Source organism: Schistosoma haematobium, chromosome 2, assembly GCF_000699445.3.
Source record: "Schistosoma haematobium chromosome 2, whole genome shotgun sequence".
In the NCBI taxonomy this organism is placed as follows: Eukaryota; Metazoa; Platyhelminthes; class Trematoda; order Strigeidida; family Schistosomatidae; genus Schistosoma; species Schistosoma haematobium.
Window position 1 is genome coordinate 1,316,085 of NC_067197.1, and position 27,640 is coordinate 1,343,724.

At 35.9% G+C, this 27,640-nt stretch overlaps 1 protein-coding gene across 1 annotated transcript in view; it reads right to left on the reverse strand.

Annotated features, from left to right (window-relative positions):
- Positions 1-1,263: 1,263 nt before the first annotated feature.
- Positions 1,264-27,640, reverse strand: part of FTSJD2_1 (FtsJ methyltransferase domain-containing protein 2) — a 37,142-nt gene continuing 10,765 nt past the window's right edge. Inside the window, exons 10-22 of the mRNA XM_051214094.1 lie at positions 25,850-26,305; positions 24,729-24,825; positions 22,806-22,938; positions 20,912-21,340; positions 19,093-19,207; positions 17,422-17,502; positions 16,156-16,362; positions 15,025-15,150; positions 8,537-8,622; positions 7,133-7,246; positions 5,154-5,263; positions 3,030-3,138; positions 1,264-1,521 (exon numbers count right to left, since the gene is read on the reverse strand). Coding sequence (XP_051067221.1) covers positions 1,416-1,521; positions 3,030-3,138; positions 5,154-5,263; positions 7,133-7,246; positions 8,537-8,622; positions 15,025-15,150; positions 16,156-16,362; positions 17,422-17,502; positions 19,093-19,207; positions 20,912-21,340; positions 22,806-22,938; positions 24,729-24,825; positions 25,850-26,305 — 2,169 coding nt within the window. The 3' untranslated portion in view covers positions 1,264-1,415. The remainder of the gene's footprint in view (positions 1,522-3,029; positions 3,139-5,153; positions 5,264-7,132; positions 7,247-8,536; positions 8,623-15,024; positions 15,151-16,155; positions 16,363-17,421; positions 17,503-19,092; positions 19,208-20,911; positions 21,341-22,805; positions 22,939-24,728; positions 24,826-25,849; positions 26,306-27,640) is intronic.

The window sequence follows — 27,640 nt, forward strand, 5'->3', positions numbered from 1 at the left end:
TGGTGCCCATGTGCACGATTGGTTTGGAATCACAATTTCTAACTCCCATAGGTGGATCCTCTATATTCACTAACCTTCTTTCCGTTCTCTCAATTTCGTAAACAACACCTCGGCCTCGAGAAGGCAGTGGTTGTATATACGCGACCATGTGAGAGCATTTCGAGAGGGAGAGCTGACTCTCCCCACTCTCAGTTGTACAGGGGCATTTGGGGGCAAGTGAAATTAACGACGAATATAACTGTAAACCTTCGGTAAATTAAATCGTCAATAAAACTCTCTACGCTGAATTATCTTCATTCTTTTTCACTGAGATATTGGGTCTCGTTAATTATTTCTCCATTCATTTAGTGACAGTTTTTGATATATAACAAAATGATTTTTAGTAGAGAAATCCTTTTCAAGCCCTAACACTCATTATATTTATGTTTTTAATCCGATAAATTGGCTGCGCTACAGTGACATGTTCATAATAAACAGTTATGGATAACTCCAAACAGCCGAAATGAAATCATTTGATGAACAAATTACACTCCAATATCCAGAACTGATTTAATAAGGGGATAGAGAAGTTGAATATGTTATGTAAAACATAATTACTCGTTAAACATCAACATCGTTTTGGATAACCTTAGACAACAATTTTACTAATCATGATAACTGATTTCTGAAAAACAATTTCATTTTAATATTTTGTAATCAACTATACACATTAGATTAGGGTGCTTGGTACCTGTGTGGTTTTGCCACAGGATTGAACTGTACTATTCACATTGTAGCGTTAAAGCCTATATGATGTCTGGTTCTCCTGTGAAACGGGATTGAGCTGTACTGTTCAGGTTATAAAGTTTAAGCCTGGATCGTGTCTGGTTCTTTTGAAAAGAAATGTAAAATTACCCTGACCTACAAGGGTATATTATATGAGAAGAGAAAGGGCTAAATGTCATATGAATTCATGGGATTCTACAAAAGACATTGTTATCAACTTTGAAAACGCTGTATGATACAGACAATCTTGAGGAAGCCAAACAAAAACTTACAGTAACAAATATTAAATTTTATGCAAAACTTAAAAAAAATTGTCGATAACTAGTTTTATAACTTTAATCACCTAACAACAAAATAATCCAAACCGCCACCTTTTTAGTTGAATGGGAACCCCCCTCCCATCATCATCATCATCATCATCATCTTTTACTCCTCTTATAAATCATTGAAAATATTTTACGATAAAACAAACACTACGAATCAAGAAAAAAATTTATACAACGAGTCAAACAATTAGGTTATTCTTATTTTCTTCATGAATAAACAAAAAAGAAACATACAAAAAGTGTTTGTGAGTGTGTGTGTGTGTTAGAATGAAATTGAAAACAAATAATCTGAACCAATGAATAAATATGCATATCACCCAGCAACTATGAATAAGGATCTGACATTTTTTCTAAATATTGTACTAAAGTAGTAACACTTGGATAATATTTTTGTTCTGTTATCCAAGGTAGTTTTGTGTATAGTGTATCGCTGTATTGAACATCAAAGGAGAATAGAAGAAAAAAAAGAATGAAGAAATTAGACATGATGATAATAATTTGTGATAGATAAATAAAAGATGATTAGTAGAGAAATATTAAACCATTTAAAACAAGTATTGTATGTTTGGTATAGAGTTGACTGAAATCTAAAAACCTACCTTTGCAATATTCGAGTAGGTTGAAAGAAAGACAGGGGCGGCTAGATCAAAACATGGCACAAATCCATGAAGTCATTGACAAGTAGGCTGAGTCATGTTGGTAGGTGTAAATTACCTGGTTGAAATCGGTGAGACGATAGCAACCGATGGTTAGAGACCTTCAATGACATGGCTCAAAATCTTTTGCAATGGCGCAGGTGCATCCATTCTTTGTGTTCTCCCAAATTCTAATCTTCTGAATTCTTCATGTCCCTTTCATTTTTCTCTTTCCAAATTTATTTCATTGGATTATACTCCTTGAATAACATCTTCAAACCCTAATGTCTCCGATTACTGCTTATACTCTTACTACCTCTACCATTATGAGATTTGAATCGATAATTATATCTGTGTGGTAATGTGATATGGCAACTCGAATAGAAGTACGTACGTACGAAGCTCTACGTTCTTACTGACTGACTGCAATATTCGAAACCCAAGACAGTGAACAAATTCGGAAGGTAAAAGAAGCTATACTAGTTTTCATAGAGATCAGAAGCATCTATAAAAATGATACTAGATATTCAGTTATAGCTTGAGTATTTAGTCAGTTAATCTAGAAACAATCATAAACTGAGGAGGAGGGAGGACTTAATATTACAAAGCAAGTGATTTCCTTTGACGACACTAAGAGAGCTTTTGACAAAAACGTTCAATCGAAAAAGAAAAACAATGAAGCAACCACAGGAGATTCAATCTTGTGGTATCTGGTAACCAAAAAAAAAACATTCGTACATTTGTTTCTTCAAAATGTCGAAACACATATGAACCATTAGTTTCAAACCAGTTTCTTACAAATCCTGCAGGTGAACTCTCCGTAGTCACCAATCCAGTTCATCTTTGCAGAGTTGTAAGACTTCCATTGAGGATGCTATAAACGAGCGGCTAAATACAAACCATTTGATTTGAAGAGTGAAGACTCTTTCCACTATCAATCGAATCAGTTTTCTAGAACACAGTCTAAAAACACTTATGTAGTAAATTATTTAGGAGCTCCAATACTTCAAAACCAAGAAACCTATTTACGTTTCTTGTTTTTCTGTCACACTCTAAGTGTGAACAACAACGATAAATACCTGGCTAATCAAACATATGCGATATAATTGTCGAAAAACCACTATCGGAGCACTACGTAAGTGAAACAATTGAGATCATTAAGGCATGCAACTTTCAATCACTTGGTCGACAGTTCAAACCCCATGAAAATAGAGTACTTCAAAGACCCGGACTATACAAATTGGTACTTTGTAATTACGCTGAGTTATATTATTGCGAAAAGTACTCAAAACAGTGTACTCACGTGAATGACAAGTGTTCACTTTCTGGTAAATCGAAAGTGGATTCAGATTTCACTCGGTTAAAGTAATACACCTTTCCAGTACTCCTACTAATCTCTTCAGTCCAATTATCTATAAGCATACAAAAACAAATAGAAATGTGAAGTTTCATCAATTACTGAACAACAACTAAACAAAACATGATGATACTATTTAGATCGTGTAAAAAGACACTTCATATAAAGCATACAACGATTCCGGTTCAAAATAATGCAAAATCCTTTATAAATGCTTTAGAACGAAAAGAATCTTTAGTCAGTCACAACGGTTCAAGTTGTCGTATGACATTAGCGCACAAAAATGAAGTTGTCAGACAAAATCCCACATTAGTAGAGGTATTAACAGTATCATTGCTAATAAGAAAGATGACGCATCAAAGATACGACTCAAAAATAAAATATAAATTAGTCAAATAAAAATACAAAAACCGTTGTAGGGGATATCGAAGCTCAGGTTACTTGAAAATAGACGGTAACTGGAATGTGTTCCAAAGCCAAGTGAACTGTTCCATAAAGTATATATTATTACTACTACTACCAAGGTTTGGCTTAATAATTTCAAATAAATTGAGCATTGGGTAGATTGTTATAAATAAAAAGAATATAATATCCCAATGAGTAGAAAAATTAGATTTCCTGATGTTTTGTGACTTAGTGTAAGCCAATAGTACGACGGAACAAGGTATCTAATATTCTTGTTTTGTTCCTTTGTTATATTTCTGAACTTGGGTTAATTTTAATTTGGTTATTTATTCTATGAAGAATTGGCTTAAACTGAGTCACGAAATCTAATTTTTCTAGTTCATTGGGATATTACAAATATCATTTGTTCCCTGTAGTGTTCTACCGATACTTTCTGTTTCCTGAATTGAGAGTGAATAATAGTCCTGCTCAAACTAGAGAATCATCCGAGTGTAAACATTTGCTATAGGACAAGTGACAGTTTCAATCAAACGGCTTCGGTTGAGACTTTGAATTAAGATGTGATTGAGACGTTTGAACAATTTTTCTCAATCAGGGATCGCAAACAGTTTAAAATATGTTATGCCCAATGTGTGAACCAAAAATATCACGTTTGATATTCTGGTGCAGTTCGGTATCGATTCAGAAAGCTCGTTTGAATGTTAGCAACAAGGAGGCGAGTTCCTTGTGCAATATTTCGCTCTATTTTACTTTATGAGTGAAACGTGGTCTTCAAATGTAGAAAACAATTATTCAATGATAGGTGTCCTAGAAGGATTTCTCGCGCATATATTGTGAACGAACAAGTAAGTGAGCAATATTAAGGTAAGACTCAAGGTTTTAGAGAGATCAGTGGTAAATCAGTTTATGAGATAATGAAAGTCGGACATGTATTACGTATCCTCCACAGCAATCTATCTCGATATGCGATATTTGCCTGTGTAGAAGTAGACTGGAAGAAAATTGAAGGAAGGAAATGTAACCAGATAATCTAGTTGGGATTTAGACGATTATTGTGACCGATAGCAAGAGATGATGATGTTAGGTGAGAGCTCAGAATTAGTTGCAATGATCCAGATCTACTTACTCTTTATTTTACTTTAAATCATTATTTACAAGATCCTTTTATAATTTTTATTTCGTGGATTCATTCGTTGTTCACAAATCATATTCTTTATCTATAGAGCTTTTTAGCTAACACAGATACTACTAACATTACTTTGATATTCATCTCACTGCGGTGTTATATTGTGACAATTTACAGATTGATGAACATATATACAGGGTTTTAAGTTGTATACAACACACTGATCGTATGGGATCATGAGTTGGTACTGTCAATAAGTAGTTAACCTGCAAGAACTACCTATCTAGAACAACATTTTTGAGTTTTCAGCGATTTTTTCCCAGCTTAATATCAAGTTTTTGATATGAATCAGCTTTAAAATAAAAATGATAACCAAAAGCTTGACAAGTATCTGTAATAACATGACATAGCAAAATAAAAAACAAAATTCAATAAAATAGTCAACTGAAATATAATGGAAACATGGTGAGTGAATGAGTTTGGGGTAGATGAGTGCAGCAATAATAATAATCCAAACCAATTGTTAATATCCTAATTACCTGTCATATGTTGTACTAATAACAAAGAATGTGGTTGAAATGTAAAACCATCGGATAAACAATGCATTGGTACAAGTGTTGGTGAATCCTTACACGGTAGAAGAGGTAGTCTGTAACAAGGAACAAATAAATAAAAACGATTGGACAGAATATATATATAGTGCCAACAAAACATATACACTTAGAAAGTGTAGCACCATAATCATCTTTTCTGCAGCAATTTGGAAGACTCTCCTGGTCTCCCACATTGTACGAACATTCCATGTACCTAAATAAATGGTTGCTTTGGTTGTCAGAAGAGGCATCGGCCTCGTGACTTCCTAAGGAACTCGGCTTTCATTATGAGGCGTCATAACTCTTCTAAATGAAGACCTTTTGACTCCCAGGGCAGAGTTTAAAAGGTAAGAATAATTTTTTTTCTGGTTAGCGTTTTTTAGCGAGTAAGTTTTCTACGTGATGGAGTCGCTAACACCATGCCCAACCCTCCTTCTTCATCCGGGCTTGTGACCGGCAGTAGCCCCTGGAGGGACTCCAGGCGGCGTTATGATTATCTTAATAAGTCATAAAACTGATCAAAATGAAAGAGAGTGACCATAGAAGACAAATTTATAATCAAAATTACCAATAAGTTTTGAAATCCAGGATATTACTAGGCTGCATACTTGCCATTAAAACAGGGACAAATTCAAGAAATGATTGATTTGTAAGAGGGTGAGGTCATTCGTTAATGGTAGGACTCAGTTAAGAAACTACTGACATAATACATTGATACCTGGGAAAACTATTGAAAAGTCTTTTTTTTCTATCATACCTAATCTAGTTCACAAAATTGAGAGGACAAAAAGCGAACATTTGGCGCTCTGACCGGACTGGTGGGTATGGAGAGTCCACCTAGGGGAGTTGGAAAACCTTGATTTAAAACCAATGGTGCACATGAGCTCCAGTAACCTGTAGAAACAAATGGCGTATGAACCAATCGTTGGTCACCGACTAACATGGGACTGCATCTCCTTATGTTGTTCAACTGACTTGTGGATTAGACCTTTAGGTCAAAGGCTCCGAGTATGGCCGTCTAAGAGAACCACGTGCTTCGGTTTGAGCACCCGAGCAGTATCACAGCCCTCACACATATCAAATGAGATTAGTGTGGCGCATATGTATTTGGTGCCTCCTTGTACCAATATCTATGTGTAGTTAAGAGTGAAATTTTTATATTTACGATTAATTAGTTTAATGTACTTAAGTCAGTGATAGTAGTATCCACTGTTTCGAATGCAATCACATTCTATATAAAGCTATTTATTCCTTAAAAAAACATTAAGAGGTTCAAGTGGTATGATATATCCTACTTTATTTAACTTCAATCTTTGATAAACTTAAACAAAGTAAAGACAATAAGATTTACAAAATACAATGATTACATTCTATTTCGATGCTTCTTATCAGCATCAAAACACAGTAAAGTTACATTTACTAAGAATATAATAAACTATGAAGAAAGAAAGTTTAAACTGTACAGTCATCTGCGTTTTAGTTACTTTCAGTTTAATATTCATAGAGTAAAGGGAGTTTAGTAATCGGTTATGAAATCAATATACCATACATTAGGTGCGCAAATATAATTAGTCAGTGATTATCAACATTAAATCGGGCATAAATGTACGTTAAGATTCAGTTGTCATAGGAGTTTGATGAAGATTTACAGCTTCTTGAAAAATGTATCATTACTACAGAATACTGTATGTTTAACCTCGGTGTTGCTTACCTGGTTATCGTCCCATAATACCCTAATAATAGTTCGAAGATATCGACGACTAGAATTTTGCATCTCAACCATATTGTGTGCTTGTATAGATAAAGTTTGACATTCACAAAGTAATACAGATATAATATACAAAGGCTTTTATAAACATGTAAATGCATTCTAAAAATAAGAAGGAGAAGAAGAAGACGAAGCGGACAAAAATTACACAACTTACTTTTTCACATAATCAACTATTTCTGACAATTTTAGAAATGGTGGTACACGAACATTGGATGAAGTCATATCTGGAAAATTAATTACATTTGTCATTTGTTCAGCTAATTCCATTCTAACAAATAAAATGTATGTTGGAAGAGGAAGAAAGGAATCATAAACATCTATGTTGTAAACGAAGTTACCATTTAATAAGTATGTTAGTTGTACGTCAATATGTAGTAAAACCTAGTAAATGTATATGCATCGATACACGTTAACATACAATCTACATGGGAACAGTACAGTGAAACTATCAAGACAAATGTAAGAGTAGTAGAAAGTTACACTATCAATGATATTAATAGGAAAGTCTGGGTATAGACGATATGATTCCAGAAGGATAAATTCCTGGATTGAAAAATTATAAGACAACCATAAAACTCAGGGGTCTAAGATGAAGTAGGGATTGAATTTATCTAAATTATTGTAACCGATTCTGAGTTATATAATCATCTAACGTCTCCGACAGCTGGTTAGGATGGTTTTCATCTACCACCAGGGCTAACTTCAACAATCTATAGCATCATGGACTGATTAATATTAAATATGTATAGACTTGTACTGACTAAAATGAATTTGGAACTATTTGTTGTGTAGAGAATATACAAGTTTGCTGATAATAAACTTTCATTTATTACGAGCATGTTAATTGTAATAAAGACTGAGTACAGAGTTTTTGTAATTTCGTTCACAGAATTACCAAACAATAAGAACTCGTCAACTGAAACTTGAAAATACATTGGACAGTAAAACGTCTAGATTTCAAGACTAACTGACAATCATAAGTTGCAGAAAAATTTGATGATTAAAATCCATTAGCATATTAGTTTGTATTAATCAGTTAGTTAATCGTAAACAGTATCGAATATGACATTGTCCTCATGAGTCTGTCTCCAAAACAGTGAGAGAGACGATGTTAACAAGATAAAAGTTAAAAAGGTAGATGCGTAAACAGTGAAAAATAATGGAGAATATACTCTGTAAATGATTTCGGAGAATGAAAAATAATCACAAATAACCAAATAGATGAAAGTAAACAATGAACGAATCCGCACCGCTGCAACGGAATCATTTCCAACAACGGATATTTCAATTAGCCAGGTAGACATTGACCAAAGAATATCGGAACAATCTCAACACACCTTAAACGAACTTCATCCATTGATAAAACACAACTGATTTTCAGTGGTTCTAGACTCCTAATCTACTTGTCTATATAATACAAACAACCGGATGTCTACAGTAAGTAGGTAAAAGTTGTATATCTAAAGACAATAATCTCAACAGTAATAAATATGAGTATATTCAACGATTATATCTTAAATCAATGAGTGAAATAAACATAAGAACAACATGTACTTACCTTTTCCTGTATGGTAATTTACGACAATCTCGACCGTAGATACACACAACATCATATATAAATAAACCGTGTTTTCGTAAACCATTCTATAAAGATTCAGAGAACAATACAAAAAAAACTTTTAAGATTTTTAACAAACATATTAATGAAAGACAAGAGCACAATTAATCATTACAAGAAATAAATGACATACACACACCCTCATGATACCAGAAGTACAGTAGTTTATCACTAACATAAATGAAAACGAATTTAATCGGTAAAAGTCAGTTTCTGATTAGATGGGACTGAAAACAAATGCACACACACATATCAAAATATGTAATTTGTACACTAAACAATGAAGAACTTAATAATAATTGTTATCAATGAAGGAAGTAAATCTTACAGTACCACAGTTCCCGACGAATCATTGTTGATCAGAGAATCAGCATCGTTCTATAATATAGACGGAGAACAGGTACTTACTTACTTACTTACTTACTTACGCCTGTTACTCCCAATGGAGCATAGGCCGCTGACCAGCATTCTCCAACCCACTCTATCCTGGGCCTTCTTTTCTAGTTCCATCCAATTCTTGTTCATTTTTCTCATGTCTATCACCATTTCCCGGCGTAATGTGTTCTTTGGTCTTCCTCTTTTCCTTTGACCTTCAGGATTCCATGTGAGGGCTTGTCTTGTGACACAGTTGGGTGCTTTCCTCAATGTGTGTCCTATCCACTTCCAGCGCTTCTTCCTGATTTCTTCCTCCATTGGGATCTGGTTTGTTCTCTCCCACAGTACGTTGTTGCTAATAGTGTCCGGCCAATGGATCTGAAGTATTTTGCGTAGACAATTGTTAATAAACACCTGTATTTTCTGGATGATGGCTTTCGTAGTTCTCCAGGTTTCTGCCCCATACAGTAGAACTGTCTTGACATTTGTATTGAAAATCCTGACCTTGGTGTTGGTTGACAGTTGCTTTGAGTTCCAGATGTTCCTCAGTTGTAAATATACTGCTCTTGCTTTTCCGATCCGCGCCTTCACATCTGCATCAGATCCACCCTGTTCATCAATGATGCTGCCCAAATACGTAAAGGTTTTTACATCTTCCAAATCTTCTCCGTCAATTGTGATTGGATTGGTGCATTCTGTGTTGTATCGGAGAATCCTGCTTTTCCCTTTGTGTATATTGAGACCTATTGCTGCTGAGGCTGCTGCCACACTGTTCGTCTTATCCTGCATCTGTTGTTGCGTTTGGGATAGAAGGGCCAGATCGTCTGCGAAGTCTAGATCATCCAACTGCATCTTAGATGTCCATTGTATCCCGCGCTTTCCTTCGGACGTTGACGTTTTCATGATCCAGTCGATCACCAGGAGAAAGAGAAAGGGTGAGAGTAAGCAACCTTGCCTAACACCGGTCTTCACTTTGAACGACTTTGTCAACTGCACGATTTTGCAGTGTAATCCATCATATGAGTTCTGTATGATATTGACTATCTTCTGAGGCACGCCGTAGTGTCGAAGAAGTTTCCATAGTGTTGTTCTGTCCACGCTATCAAATGCCTTTTCGTAGTCAATGAAGTTGATGTAGAGTGATGAATTCCATTCAATTGATTGTTCCACAATTATCCGTAGAGTTGCGATTTGGTCTGTACACGATCTATCCTTACGGAATCCTGCCTGTTGGTCACGAAGTTGGGCGTCTACGCAGTCCTTCATCCTGTTTAACAATACCCTGTTGAAGACTTTTCCCGGTATTGAGAGAAGAGTGATGCCCCTGTAGTTATCACACTTGCTGAGATCGCCTTTCTTTGGTATTTTGATCAGTAGTCCTTCTTTCCAGTCTGTTGGTACTTGTTCCTCATCCCAAATCTTATTGAAGAGAATGTGGAGTATCCGTGCAGTTGCCGCTACGTCTGCTTTTAGTGCCTCTGCTGGGATGTTGTCCGGTCCTGCTGATTTGCCACTCTTGATTTGTCTGATGGCCATACTGATTTCTTCAATTGTTGGTCGGCCAACATTGATTGGGAGGTCCGTGGGTGCTGCTTCGATGTTGGGTGGGTTCAGTGGAGCTGGTCGATTCAACAGTTCTTTGAAGTGTTCTACCCACCTGTTTTGTTGCTCTTCAATGTTGGTGATTACCTTGCCTTCCTTGCTTTTCACTGGTCGTTCTGGTTTGCGGCGATTTCCAGAGAGTTTCTTTGTCGTGTCATACAATTGTCTCATGTTTCCTTCTCTTGCAGCCTTTTCCGCCGTCGTTGCTAAATCTTCCACATATTTACGTTTGTCGGTTCTGATGCTCCTCTTCACTTGTTTGTTTATTTCCGTGTATTCAGCTTGTGCCTTGGCTTTTTCTGCTCTTGTTCGGCTGGTATTGATCGCTGCCTTCTTGTTCCTCCTTTCTAGAATCTTATCCAGTGTACCAACAGTGATCCATTCCTTGTGGTGGTGCTTCTTGTGACCCAGGACCTCATGACATGTTGAAGTGATTGCCTCTTTGATCCCCTTCCAGTTGCTCTCCACAGTAGTTCCTTCTCTATTGAGTAGATCATGAAAGGCCTGGAACTTGTTGCTGAGGACTATCTTGAATTTGTTGAGTTTGTTAGTATCCTGGAGAAAGGCCGTATTGAACTTTTGTGATACTGTCCGCCCCGTTGTCCAGTGCTTCTTGAGTTTCAATTTCATCTTGGCGACCAGTAAGTGATGATCTGATGCTATATCAGCTCCTCTCTTGGTTCTCACGTCCTCTATAGTCCTCCTGAACGTTTTGTTGATGCAAATATGGTCGATTTGGTTTTGTGTAGAGTGATCCGGTGAAGTCCATGTGGTTTTGTGTATGCGTTTATGTGGGAATATGGTGCCGCCTATGACCAGTTTATTGAAGGCACATAGGTTTGCAAATCTCTCACCATTTTCGTTCCTTTCTCCCAGCCCGTGTCGTCCAATGATGTCTTCATATCCAGTGTTGTCCGTTCCAACCTTGGCGTTGAAATCTCCCATCAGAATGGTCAGGTCCTTTGTTGGGCACTTCTCGACTATTGACTGCAGCCTATTGTAGAATTGATCTTTATCGTCTTCATTGTAGTCGTTGGTAGGCGCATAGCATTGGATGATGTTCATTGAAATGCCCTCTTTCTTTGTTTTAAACGAGGCTTTGATGATCCTTGGTCCATGAGATTCCCATCCTATAAGTGCATTTTGCGCTTGTTTGGACAGCATCAATGCAACTCCTTGTGTATGTGGTGCATTTTCTTCTTCATGGCCGGAGTATAACAGGAGCTCTCCTGTAGTTAGTCGATGTTGTCCAACTTGTGTCCAATGTGTTTCACTGATCCCAAGTACCTCTAGGTTGTATCTTCTCATTTCTGCAGCAATCTGGAAGGCTCTTCCGGTGTCCCACATTGTACGAACATTCCATGTACCTAAATAAATGATCGCTCTGGTTGTCAGAAGGGGCATCGGCCTCGTAACTTCCGAAGGGTTTCGGCTTTCATCATGAGGCGTCATAATTCTTCTAAATGAAGATCTTCTGACTCCCAGGGCAGAGTTTAGAAGGTTTGAATAATTTTTTCTGGTTAGCGTTTTTTTAGCGAGTTAGTTTTCTACGGGATGGGGACGCTAACCCCATGCCCAACCCTCCTGCTTTATCCGGGCTTGGGACCGGCAGTAGCCCCCGGAGGGACTCCAGGCGGAGTTATTGATGAAAAAATGCTTTGAAAATGTTTTTTTCCTCCAAACTAATTAATTTTAATTCATTATTCAACTGCAGATTATAAATCATCGGACGTCAATCATATACGACTAGCCGACTGCTACTCAAACAAAAGGTGAGATTCTATCGATTTTCTGGGGGGTTTTAACTAGCCAGATAATCGCTGATCGATGCTCATTCAACAAAATGTATTTTAATATCAGAAGGGTTTTTGTGGATATTATAGTAATTTTAATGGTTGAGATCATGAGTCAATCGAATCTAGACAACCATGGAAAAGCTGGACGGTCGTTTCAATTGACTCATGATTTCAGTTATTAAAATTACTATAATATCCACAAAACCTCTTCTGATACTAATCAACATATGCTCAATGGTGATTGGCTTCAAAAGGTATTTCCTGAAGTTCTGGTGAGAAGCAGTGATCAGTGGAGTACAACTGGGTCTGTTGTGAGTTAGTAACTCACTGAAGACAATGGTGGATGTTTCGTTCAACTTCATGGATTATTTGAAGTTAGACATTAACACCGTTGGACGCCGGCCGGCACAGTGGTCTAGAGGTTAAACGCTCGCGAAACCAGACCGATAAGTCCTGGGTTCAAATCTGGTGGATGCGCACTTCGGAGGAGTTCCAAAATAGGACGAAACAACCGTCCAGTGCTTCCACGTTTTCCATAGTGGTTTGGCTTCAATTGAATCATGATCTCAACTATTAAAATGTATTTTATTCATTCATTTAAACAAACACATTTAGCAAAGACTAAAATCAACACTTATAATGTGATAATTTAGTGAAAATTTTTGACATTAAAGTATGAAATTAGTAACTACGCAATTGTTATCATTTCAGTATGTAGTGCAAAAATTAATTGTTCACTAGTCAAAATAGATAAACAGATTAGAAAAGTGAACTTTAAAACAATAAGAGTTTAATTTAAAGCTAACGACACAACCCTTTATAATGATACTGAGTTGCATTATATGTTAACAAGGAAATTAAAAGAACATATAGGATTATTATGAGATTTATATATCGCAATTATACTACTTAATAATGACTAATATATATTGTTGCATAACCATTACACGTATTACATTGACTGAGTGTAAGTACTTATAGTTCACATACCCAAAGTGACACTAGTCAGACAGCTATTGAGGACCAGGGAGCATTGGACAGCTGTCACATCCTGCTATGGAAATCCTTAGCAATAGGCAACAGCGATTTCGCCAAGGAACGGTCGAGCTCAGAAACCCCAGGTTTAGCAGATAGCGTCCAAACCGTAAGATCATTGACGTGATATTCAATGGTGGAAAGTTTTAATTTTAATTAGTCTACTATATTACGCAATCATCATCCAATACCGTTAGTGAACAACTGTCTGATTATAAACTATCTACTTTCTAATTGACCGGCTCAATGGTTCGACCAGTTTTATATTGAATTTGTTACTTTCGTCTCTGCCTGTACGAAGTGTCGATTGTTGTTATTCACTTTATCACTTTCAATGTAATTTTGTAATCGAAACCAATTTTAATTTAATCTGTGAAATTATACCATAAATATTCTGAGGTTAGACAGTTTTGCGATTTTGACCAACTACGAGTGCATGGTTATTACTGTGAATCAATCAATAATAATTCCATTAAATAAAATTAATTTAACTCATTCACCGGGTAATTGAACATGACCTAAATGGCCTGGTACGGTCGAGAGTGGAGAGAGTCAGATATTCCTCTCAAAATGCTCTCACATGGACACGCGTATACAACCAATGGCAGCGAAGTCCTACTCACTGCCTTCTCGAGGAGAGGGTGTTGTCTACGAAATTGAGAGGACGAAAAGCGAATGTCCGGAGCTTTAACCGGGTTGGCGGATATGGAGGATCCACCTATAGGAGTAGGAAAACCCTCATTCCAAACATATGGTACACATAGAATCCAGGATCTTAAGGAAACAAATGGCGTATGAACCAATTGTTGGTCACCGGCTACCATCGGATTGCATCTCCTAATGCTGCATTGTGGATTAGACCTTTAGATCAAAGGCTCCGGGTGTGATCCTCTAAAAAAACAACCTGCTTCGGTTTGGGCAACTGAGCAGTATCACAGCCCTCACATAAATTGAATGATTTATGTAGTGCATATCTGTTTGGTGCCTTTCCGTACTACTGTTAATGTGTATAAATAAATGAATAATAAATACTACACGGCTGCCCAAACGGAAATAGATGGAGCGGGGTTTGAACCTAGGCTAAAAGTCGAACATCCTAACCACTAGGCAACCACTCACTCAATCCCTATTTGTGTACGAAATGTACTATGTTGATAATTTTTGTTTTAAAATGTCGTCTTCAGATATGAAGAACTATTCTTATAATTATAAATAATGGAATTACAACTGTGAAAATAGTTTCTTGTATCTGAAGATTACAAGATGATCACAATCATAGAGTAGGGCCCAGTGAGGAGGTCCATGCATTTGATACGGCTTAAATGAACAAACGGTGACTGGGGTGAGTGTTGCTGAAGAGTTCTATATTAGGATGAAGCAGCTATCCAGTCCTCATCCTAGTTTATAATGGCACTTCAGAATCAAGTTGTGTTTCCCTATCATCTATCATACTGTACGATATCAAAAACAATCATTCGAAGTATAGGAAACAAACGCGTACTTCTTTACTAAATTGTAAAAGACGAGGCTGAAATTACACACAAACCAAGAATGCAATTAATCTTATATTCATAAAACATTTCACAAGATAAACATTATTAGTCTTTTTTCGAAAATTACCTTCACAGCATATTCATAAAATGGTTGGCCCCAAATTAAGGTACTAGGTGGAAGTCGTGGGTTTAGTCTAGGTATCACTTGATCTAATCTATTCCATTGATCTCCATCAACAGTGCAATAAGTATCCTAAAGCAATTACAAACGGAATAAATATACACAACTAATCTCAGAATGCAAATGGTATGATAATATATTAATAGTGATATGTATATAATAAAACAATCAAAGTGTAAGGATGGGGATTTGTGGGAATTTTCCAGTTTAAGTTCGATTTTTATTATAGATATCAACTGTTGAAGTTGATAAGTCTGGTACTAAAACGCTTCATTATAAATTTCTAGCTGGTTCCTATTTTCCAAACAATATTTCTATTGTTGAAATCCAAACGGGAGAGAGGTGAGATGTAGATGCTCTCATTCCAAGATTGAGTTACGTACAGAAAGCAAGAGCATTTGCAGATTTATGGGTACACCTGGTATTTTGAAAGATTCTAGGAATGATGAATTTAGTAGCAAAAATGTTAATTATCCAATCAGTGTAGCATAAAATTCATTGCCATTCTAGAAGTTCATGAAGTCTTCATATGACACAGATTGATCAAAGTACTTTTAGCTTTTCCCCAGATTATGAACCCTCTTTTGAAGAATTTTCAACGGCTAACAGAAAGATTAATAACTTAGAAGACCGAGGTAATTTACACATCATACTTTGGAACCGTATCTTTGCAGTGCACAATTCATGACCTCTCATTAGGTCGAACCCAAGAGTCTTAGATCTTTCGATGAAAACAATACTTTAAGAAAACTGAACTGGAATCTAACAATCTAATTCAACCAATTCACGATATAATGAAATATTTAACCAAGATTACGGAATTATTTTATTACTCCCAGATGTAGTTATACAACCCTCTTCCATCACAGTTTCTTATCAGAACTTTGAAACCTAGCCAGTAGTACGTATAGATTCAATAAATAGGATCAAAAATGATGAATATGAACTTATTTTTATATCCTTTTATGAATATTTCTGAATGATCATGTATACCTATGTTTAATGTAAACTTTAAAAAAAAAACCGAAATACTGTGTAGTAAATAGTAGTTGAGACAGGTATACTCAATTTACTTACCGTAACTGCAGATCCATGTGAATAAATGAACATTGTTTGAGCTGGTTCAGAAGTTGATGTAATCGACGGATTACCGCATACTAAAGCAATTCGACTATGATATAAAATATCTAAATTATTTAAATTTGCATTAGTGAATGGTGTAAGACGTATATTTGCACGATATTCTGATGGTAACGTATTGAGTGATGTCAAATTTTCGCTATCCTATAAAGAAACAAGAAGTAGACGTTAATATACTAACGGATAACATATTTTGTATAGTATCGTAAAAGTAACTAGTTTAAGTCACTTTTCTACAATTCAGCGATCATATCATATGATTGACAAATGTATAAGTAACTGATTCGAATACGGTTTCGCTTACTTCGGTTTACACACGCTGATAGTATCATTAGTTCATACGGGAGAAGTATAATCCCCATGCACATGATACATGCATCTGTAGGCTTTTAGTGAGATGTATTATTCTATTAAATTAATATAGTTACAACCTTTCTTTAGTCTATTGTGATGATGAAATTGAACTGTTTTGAAGGTTCGATCGAGCCTACTTGACTAAAAAACTATCCACTAAGATCCTATCATGTTAGAAATAACATTTGAACAAATGTAGAAGAAGAAACGCAGAAAGTCTTAGTTTCTAAAGTGAAGTAGTATCGATCAATATATCACGTATGGGTAGAGGAATTTGCACAGATAAATAATGCCTCTAGAGACCATGCCTACTCACATACAAAGCGGGTAGTTACAAAAGACTGACTAGAATAGTAACAAAAATTGATCGTCTCACAGATTCCTGGCTTAAGCTGTCTCGAAAAATGAGGAGTGTTCACTTTCTCAATACTGACCTCTCCGAACAATTAATTGTCTATTGAACGGCATTATCGTTAGGCGTGCCAATTATTGATGGAGTAATTTCGACTTTGGACGTGACACTTGTTGTTTATAGTTTTATCTTTACACAACTGACCTGACTGGATGATATCATAAGATGTCAAAGAAACAATTTTATTCTATTCCTCCCAATAATTGAACATTCAAAATATTAATAAAGGACTTTAATTCTTAGAAGTTAAGAATAATCTCAAGAATAGATAGAATTAAACAACCCTATCATTTAACAAAACATAAAATCATCTCGTTGAGTTATAAAGTAATATGTATTGGGATGTGATTCACCATGACACTGGTGAGTATTGTGAAAGCAAGGAACTGAAGAAAAAAGAGACCAGAACAAATATAAACTGTCCAATAATAACTTACACCTAATAAACGACGAATAATTGGTGAACGATTAGCGGATAATAAAGGCCAAGGGACAGGTCGACGTTCTGTTATTGGAATCTTCAAAAACAAAAGTCAGTCAATCATAGAGAATGAGAGAATAGTTATGTAACAATAACAACAAACAGTTGATATACATCTTAATACAGGTTACATGAACTATATCACTTTTCATTAAATAGGGACTAGTTTTACTATCGAAACTACCGATATTTAAAAAAAGGTGAAACGAGCTTCTAACCTGTGTTGTGGTTTCGTTGGGAATAGATAAATAATGAAGCTCTGACGAACAACAGAAGCTATTTTTGGAAACATCACTTAATTCAAAGTTTGTAAAAATATTAACATTCAATCCTGTAACTAGGTTATTTCATGGACTATAAGCTTTAGTTTGATGCATGATTTAATACCATACTCTTTCCTATTTCAAAGCTATTATAACCTTTGGTACTCCGTTTTTCCACCCTAACCCCCTATTTTGACATAATTGTATTTTTTTATTGTTTGTGCGTCGGGGTTGTGTTGGTCTACCAGTTATTTACGTATCTTTTTACATGAATCTCAATCAGGGATAAATCGAGAAGTGAATCAGTTGACTCGCCCTCTCTCTCGTTTTCATCTCTCTACCTAAGGCCATTAGTCTATTGTGCCAAGATCTTAATCTAGATCGAGACAATTTCTCTCCTGTATATTATTGGGTAAACAGATCAAGGACGTAACAGTTCTATGATCCGATTAAAAAGAATAATTCAGTGAACGGTTTTATAGTCAAAAGGTTGAACGATTAGTGCTACAACAAAAGTACACATACAGGTGTATGGACTGATTCAGACAGAGATATATGCGAGGTGATCTTGATCAGAACGACCACTTACTCGTTCACGATTTTCACCCATAATTGCATCTCATCTAATGTGTAGGCCTGAAACAAGATGTGGTTTATTTGGGCTTTTAAACACATCGACCAGTAGCCAACCCAATAACTGAAGGATGGAATAAATGGTGTTCGCAACTGAAACTCAATGATTAACACTGAGTTATTACTTAAACAATCGTTTTCACCATCTAACCAAAAAAAGTGATTACTCACATTGATATATGACGAAGGGCATCTTACAATACATGTTCCGACCTTCAAAGAGATCAATTTTTCCGTAATTTTAAATATGCTTGCCCGACCAACGGTAACAACCAGGAAGCATATCTGAGATACATAACTTGAAAGATAGTCTTCTTGATCATTTGGTAAACATTAATTGAAGACCCACTAAAAGTTATGGGGACGATGGGAAATTATTTCAATCCTTCAATGAGAACTTGGTTTTCATATTGATGATTTCATCTTTTCACAGTAATGTGTCGTGACAAAGTGAACCGATGCGTATGTGTTCCAGGTTCTATGTTCTCAATGCCTGAATCACTAAGATAGAGATGTGATTAATGAAGCGTCGAATATAAATCTCTCTAAAATGTCTAACAATCTGGCGTGATTAACTCGCATCAAGCTCAAATTAACTAACAGTTCTTAAAGTATCAATAAAAACTATATGATGAAATCCATGAAGATTGTGAAACACGAACAAGGAACACAACAACAACAACAACAAACAAGCAAACAAAAAGATTAAACACATGAACGAACATAATTACCTTCCATTTTTCTAAACATGTTCTATACAATTCATCTTGTCTCTTTTCAGTAAGACTGTGATCTTGAGAGAATGCTAATAGTTTTGACAAAGCGATACATTGATGTTTAGCAAAACTAAAGGGAAGACGAAAAGAAAACAAGAGACATTCAGTCGAACATTTGATTTAAAATACACTAAAGCAATTAAGTTTACTAGGAAATTAGTTTTTCATAATCAATCTGTCATTAGCAACAAAGAACCTGAAATACATGTGCACCAAATTAAGTTCCTAAATCATAATTAGTAGCAGACTTTAAGGAATAAACAATACAAAAAAATTAAGAACTTAAAACCTAAGAGAAGATAAACAATGAATGCATCTAAATCACTACGACAGGTTGTAAGCCGTATTATTCAGTAAAACCATATTATCGATTACAGAGCCCTTAATATGATTAATATATCTAGCCATTACCGAGAGGGGAGATGAGGGTATTACAACGGGTTATGACACATCAATTCAATAATATCTATTTCTTTGCATAGTCTTGAAACCATTTGATAAGTCTTGTCGATCGAACGCTATAATCGTTTTCCTAAGCTATTCTGGTAACCCGCAGTCTAGAACTACACAGCGACTTGAACACCAGAGAGAAGACACAAGTATGAGAGAAAATACTTTATCCCAAGGTTCATTTTTGTACAGAAAATCATAGGTATTTATAGATGTTGGCGTCTGTTAAATCAACATCATATTTCAGCCAATCCGTTAACGACATATTATGCTACCGACCAATAGAAGCACGCCACGTTGGAATTCTAGAACGTTCCATCATACTCTGATTGACTAGGACCCTTCAGCTCCTTTTGGGCCTCTGGAGGCTCCGTTGAAGTTCTCCGGAAGCCGACTCAACACCATCCTACAGTTGCATTAAGCTTAACATGAAGCAAACTAAATGAAGTTTCTAAAAGAATTCATGCAGAAACTACCAGTTCAATCTATCTCAGCTTCTCAAGAGAGTTCCGATATAATAAAAAGGCAGCTGAAGGAATTAACTTGTGATAACTTACCCGAATTTTTCGATTAATGGAAACAAAAATAGAACATGTGCATTATCAGAAATAAATCATTTTTTAGTGTTTATCTCTTATTTAAACACATAAATAAATATTGGTACAAAGAGGCACCAAATACATATGCGACACACTTCGTCATTTGATTTGTGTGAGGGCCAGGATAACGCACGGGTTCCCAGACTGAAGCAGGTGGTTTTCTTAAAAGACCACTCCCCGAGCTTTTGATCTAGAGGTCTAATCCACAACGCAGTGAAGCAACGTTAGGAGATGCAATCTCATGTTAGTAGGTGAACATCATTGGGTTCATACGCCATTGGTTTCCTTAAGATCCTGGAGTCCATGTGCACGACTGGTTTGAATTTAGGGTTTTCAAACTCCACTAAGTGTATCCTCCGTATCCACGAACACCAACGTCGTTAAAGCACCGGATATTCGTTTTTCGTCCTCTCGAATTCGTAAACAACACCCTCGCTTCGAGAAGGCAGTGAGTAAGACATCGTTGTCAGTTGCTGTATACGCATGTCCATGTGAGAGCATTTTGACAGGAATATTTAACTCGCCCTACCATCGGCCGTACCAGAGCATAAGATTGATCCAGCATAAATTTTGCAAAACTACATTTTCGCTACCTAAATTTATCATTAAACATACAACGGATAACAGTGAACGTTACCGTAAATAGACTTATTAAATAGACAAATCAGAACAAACTTCCATGTATTTTCCGGTAAGAAAAGCATGCAAAGAAAATCACAACTTACTCTTCATTCATCCCCTGAATAAATTGCATAAATTTTTCATCTTGTTCAATTATTTCAGTGTGACATATTCTTAATACATCCAATTTTGGATTGATTGACGATGATGAAGACACTGATTGGTTTGTTTTAATTTGATTTAACTTTTCATTAACTTGTAAAAAATGATTGATCACTAGACCAAGTGAACCAGATTGTTTCATATCGGTTAGAATGCCAAACTTTTTACTGGCTTCCACATCATCAACAACAATACCATTTGTGGTGGTTGTTTGTTGTTGTTGACCTGGAAATTTACGTGTCTTCTGTCGGAAACTTGACTTTTGATCAGTGGAATCCGAATGACTTGTCATGGATGATGATGATTTGGGAGCAGGTACACAACCAGCCATTGTGTTTAAAGATGATCGTAAATTTTTGCATACTAAATAACTTGATGGTTAGAAGAGAAAGCAACAACAATCACCGATAGAATGAACAGTTCGATAAATAATATATCAAATTACATAATAATAACCATCTACCACATCTACCAAGAAAGGGAAATTAAGAAGTCATACAATGTCAACATTATTGTAACTTAGTAGTTTTTATCAAATAACTATTACAAATTATGGCGATCAAATTATGATGTGACGTTAGTTCATAAAGCTAATCACCGTTGGGTTGAGAGTTCTGATGAATGATGTAAGCCTTATAATTAGAGTGATTTTATAGTTGGATGCCTAAAGATGATGCATCTAGCAACAAAAATCGATTTCAGTTACCAAGATCCATCCATTCTTTGTACTTTGAATAAACTACGAATTTGATTATTATCTCATACTTTCCACCATCCAATTTTATGCTATTCCTTTATTATCTATGTAACAAACGTTGACCCTAATGATGCTGACTCAATCAAGCTACATTGACTGAAACACATGTTCCTTTAGTTCCTACCACACAATGAAGGTTGATTGGAGAGTGGTATGACTAGGGCAACAAACTCATGATCTGAGCAATAAGTCGTGCTGCAGAACGTACACAGATGTGACTGCAGGAAGGTGGTTTTCTCAGACAACCAACAACTACAGCCATATTACCCTAGCATAACAGAAGGAGAGAGTTTAAAAGGTAGACCCCAGAAATACCAGACATCACCTTGTCTCACAGATAAGGACCCTAATGATAAGGCCTTAGAAGTACGGAGCTAACACAACTAAAACTATTCACATAAAATTTGTCTGTAAATAGCCTTAAGCAGTCATCCGTTTGATTCTATGACTCACACTCTCAAGTCGTCAAGACCATCCTTTAACTCAGAATCGCTTACAAGAACCCCAAGAAGTATTGTTTTCCAAACACATTTTAGAAATTTCACCAAGAAATATTCATTGATTAAAAGTAATTTTCAGCATTGTTTTTGGTTTTTGGAGAATTACCCCAAAAATTAAACATGAATACTAACAGTTTATATTCATTTGTAAAGGCGTTTATTTTCTAATTGTCAGTATTGACAACTGAAACTGGTCAGTTTCTATTGATATACATGTCTTGAGCGGATTGCTAATAGAGAAACTCATCAATCACAGTCTATAATATCAACAATTGTAAAATACAAACCCTTACAAACTAAACCTATACCCGTCACAAAAGCTAGTGACTGCTATCTGAACTCAGTAGCTCAACCTATTGTGTGTTGATGTTTGAAGTGAAAGGTATTGGGTTCAAGTCCAACTGTAATCATCATCAACACTGGAATAAAAGTATATTCAATTGATGAACCCTGGAAATGAGACGAAACTCGTATCCTGGATTCTACTGTTAGATACAACTTAAATTAAATAAGAAAAATTTATACTTAGCAAACAGGAATAAGCAAAACCCAATGGAATGAAACAAAAAATAAACTAACCGTTCCGAATTAGCTGGTCGACTAGTTACAGGTTTTATAATGAAAATCTCTTCAAATAAATAACCCATCAAATAAATTATACCAATTGTGAATTCAGTGAATGTATCAAATAATTTTGTTAAAAAATGTCCACCTAAATTTGTCAATGATTTTAGAAAGAAGAAATACAAATATAGAATTCATATCAGAGGGGTTTTTGTGGATATTATAGTAATATCAATAGTTAAGATCATGAGTCAATGGGAGTCAGACCACCATGGAAAATCTAGAAGCACTGAACGGCCATTTCGTCCTATTTTGGGACTCCTCAGCGTGAATTGGTTAGAGTTAGACATTACCACTGTTGGATGCCGACTCAGTGATCTAGTGGTTAAGCGCTCGCGCGCGAGACTGATAGGTCCTGAGTTTCAATTTCGCGAGGCAGGATCATGGATGAGCACTGCAGAAGATTCTCACAATAGGACCAAACGGCCGTCCAGTGCTTCCAGGTTTTCCATGGTGGTCTAGGTTCAATTGACTCATGATCTCAACTATTGAAAATATATAATTATTTAATATCACCAAAAATTAACTCCACATGTAATAATAAACTGGAATGTTGACTAATGGTTTCGTGAGTAAGACTATAATCTTAGATTCTGTTAATAAATTTGGAAATGAAAAAAAAGATTTGTAACTGTGACGGATGCATCCACTGGCGACCTGCATGAATATCTGAGCTACCAGTTCCTCCCTACTATCTTGATATTTCAACAAATTATCTGTTTTCTTGTTTGTTTTAAAAATCATTATGCCTATTAGTATCATAACCTATTCAGGTGTGTTTGTGAAATGTTTACAACCTTTCACTGTACAAATTACAAAAATGTACAATCGAAGATATCGTAATTACTGGCAATATTGACAGAAAAAGAATGAACATTATTTAGATACCCATTTCTGAAATTCTAACATCTAACTGTCGATCACTGAATACTTATCGTCAGGATGAATCAATAAATAAGAAAAGGAAACTCGCTGAAATACTGTGATGAGAATTCTATATTGTACCGAAAATACGGTACTGAATAAAGCAGATTTAATGATAATAATAATAATAATAATAATAATAATAATAATAATAATAATAATAATATCACAGATTGAAATCATGAGTCAATTGAGGGTTGAGAGCTCATTGAAGACAATGGTATACGGTGGCGCAACTTCGTGGATTGGTTGGAGTTAGACATTAACACCATTGGATGCCGGCTCAGTGGTCTAGTTGGTTAAGCGCTTGGCGCGAGACTGATAGGTCCTAGATTCGAATCTCGCGAGGCGGGATCGTGGGTGCACACTGCTGGAGAGTCCCACGGTAGGATGAGACGGCGGTCCAATGCTTCCGGGTTTTCCATAGTGGTCTAGCTTCCATTGACTCATGATCTCAATTATTAAAGTTACTATAATATCCACAAAACCCCTCCCTCTATTAATTGATTATTCTTAATCGATTTCTCCTCATCTCTTTTATATATGGAAACTAATCCACTACTATTATAAACCTTTTTTAAAGTTATTTTCTGTTCATATATGTTTGATTTCAATTTTGTTGTACTAAACCACCATACGCATTTATTACAGGTTTTAGCTTGTTTAAGTCAGTCCGTCAGTAAGTCAGCATTCACATAATCAAAATAACTGTAAAAATAAAACAATTTCTAAGGCGTTTGAAATATCGATGACATAGATTGGCAAAAATTTAGTAATATATCAATGCATAGATGTTAGATGATTGAAGATAATCAGGGGAGACTATGAGGTTAGGTTTCATGCTAATTGGCACTTAGTGCCAAAGCGTACCTGCGGTGTTGTACATATATAAACGAAGTTATGAAACAGACGAATTACAAGCAAAAAGAGATTTCATAATATACACCTACCTACCTGGTCTAAGGTTGATTAATGCACATAAACACTGACATAAGTACAATTGTTTAGACATAACCTCTTGAAGATTATACTGACTAGATACATCGAAACCCTGAAGCAAAAAAGAAGAAACAATTATCTTGCAGGTTATTTCAGACTGGACGAGTAATATAAGCAATGCTTATTCATTTTGTATTTTCTTGAGGCATAAAAAGTTTACTTGCAAAGTCTAGTTTAACCTCTTGTATGTCGTTGTTATAGTTGAAGTTTCATCGAGCAATAGTTGTTCATTCTAACTAGTCACGTTAGGTCCACTTTGTAAAAGTAGAATACAATCGGTATTCTTATCAGCTGACAATTCACAACATTTGTTGATGTGAAAATTTTTATTTTATATGAACTATAGAAAGCAAATATTGAGATTACATGGGACGAATATCTGCAATTCTAATGTGACAATAACTGTATTCACACTAAAGCAGGCAATAAAGCATCTTCGTATCTTCGATGCGTAATCTTTCCTATTAACACTGATACCTGCTACTACCTCTACTATTGTGGGATTTTGTCTGACAACTTCATCTCTCTGTGCTAATAGAGTATGATAACTTGAACCGATATACATATGTACAGGTTCTCCGTTGTGACTGATTGATCACTTGAAATATGAAATGAAGTCACACAGAGTAAATTACATAGTGATTACACGAACTAACTCATCTGCCAAGTATAATTTCATGAACTCAGCCTTAAATTACCCATCCCTGTTTGAAGGCTATTGGTATTACATTCCTAACTACATCAAAATGGGGCTCAAACCTAAGATCTACGATTACTGATTGGAAGCCTTCACCAAAAATTAACTCCACATGTAATAATAAACTGGAATGTTGACCAATGGTTTCGTGAGTAAGACTATAATCTTAGATTCTGTTAACTACTGGGAGAGATAAATCATACAAACTTTCTAAAATGTAGTAAATCCCATACATCAAGTCTAAAACTTTCTCTTTTGAGAAAATTCCAATGTCAAACTAAAAAGTTAGGTAGTAAACAGATAAACATATAAGGAAACTTTTTGAACAAGATTTGAAATACACTATCGTCATCACAAAGAAATTTATCACTGAACTAACTCCATCTGCCATTAGAATATGTACACCAGCATTATTTGTACTACGACCAATAAATGATGCGAATGAAGCTAAATTCGACCATTTTGTAACATCCCCATCACGTCCTGGTCCATAATGTGCCATAAAAGCTTCTTTTGGACCAGCCAAGAAATCATTTTCACGAAAATCACAATGACCGGTTAATGTTAAACCAAATCCTTTAGCAGACAGCAATGGTTGTTGTTTCTCTGAAGTAGTACTAGTATTATTAGTAGGACTGTTATGATCGACAGATTCAGTAGTATCTCCTAGTAGTTTATCATTCATATTGGAATGATGACTAGGACTGAGTGTATTGTTAAGCCGTTTCGATTCATTTGATGAGTGAATATGATATGGAGCATTACATCGTCGCCATAAAGTATATTCTGAGAAACCTCCAGGACCAGCACATATATCAGCAAAATATAATACATCCTGTGTAAAATGGAAAGTATGACGATAAGAGAAAATTTATAATTCACAGTAAATATCTGTCGTGTTCAATGTGTAATTTAAGAATAATTAAAGGGGAAAACTGCAATACTAACAAAATCATAGTTTGTTTTATGAAACTTACTGAATTCTAATTGCCCCCAAATGCCCTGGTACGGCCGAGATGCTCTCACACGACCACACCCATATAGCCTCTGCCAGGAAGTCCTACTCATTGCCTTCTCGTGGCGGGGTGTTTACGAAATTGAGAGGACAAAAAGCGAATGTCCGGAGCCTTAGCCGGGCCGATGGGCACGGTGAGTCCACCTAGGGAGTTAGAAGACCCCGAATCCAAACCAATGGCGCACATCGGCTCCAGCATCCTGAGGGAACAAATGGTGTATGAACCAATCGTTGATCACCGACTACCATGGGACTGCATCTCCTTACGTTGCTGCACTGCCTTGTGGGCCAGACCTTTAGGTCAAAGGCTCGGGGAGTAGTCCCTAAAAAACCACCTGCTTCGGTCTGGGCACCCGAGCAGTATCACAGCCCTCACGCAAATAAAATGAAAATGACGATATTTACTGAGAATTCTATTCACGCTTCGATATTCATGCTTTTTTAATATAACATATTCACTGTTATATCCTAGTTACTCGTAATTTAATCTTCACTGGGATATAACATTCACCAAAGTTGTACTGACGATATAAAACTAGAACACATTCGTTTATTATTTGACAGCTACTTCAATAAGTAATTAATTTGACATAGGGAGACACTTTAATTGTATGTACTAGGTCGAACCACATTTGTTGAGAAAAAACATTACGTCTCAGTGTTTCACATTTCTCAAAGGCAATCAGTTGACAAAAGACACTGTCAGGTAGTACCATCTGCTGAGGTCTGATCTCTATCTAGTCGAATTTAGGTGGAATTTTGTTCTCTGAGCTGAAGTTTGTGCTGATGATGTCGTTCAGAAGAAAGCTCCACGACCAAACCATCCAGCTCAGAGAAAAAAATAAACCTAAATCACCCACCTAAGCTACAATTATTCGCCATCTCAAAAGGTCGAATTCTATACTACTACACTGGTTGCACATGGTAGTTAGCGAACAGAGCGTGCCAGTTTCTACATTGATTCAACGAGTTTTTGTTGTTGAAAATATGGTTTATGATAAGTGTTGTTGCAAAAAGATTAGACGCATTACATCAGAATAAAAGTGTACTTCCCTGTATTCAGTGAATAACAACTAAAAAGCTATGGGATGGAGAAAAGGTTTTCATAAAACTACTTTACTGATTTTAACTAGAGCAATGTTCTTTCGGAACAGC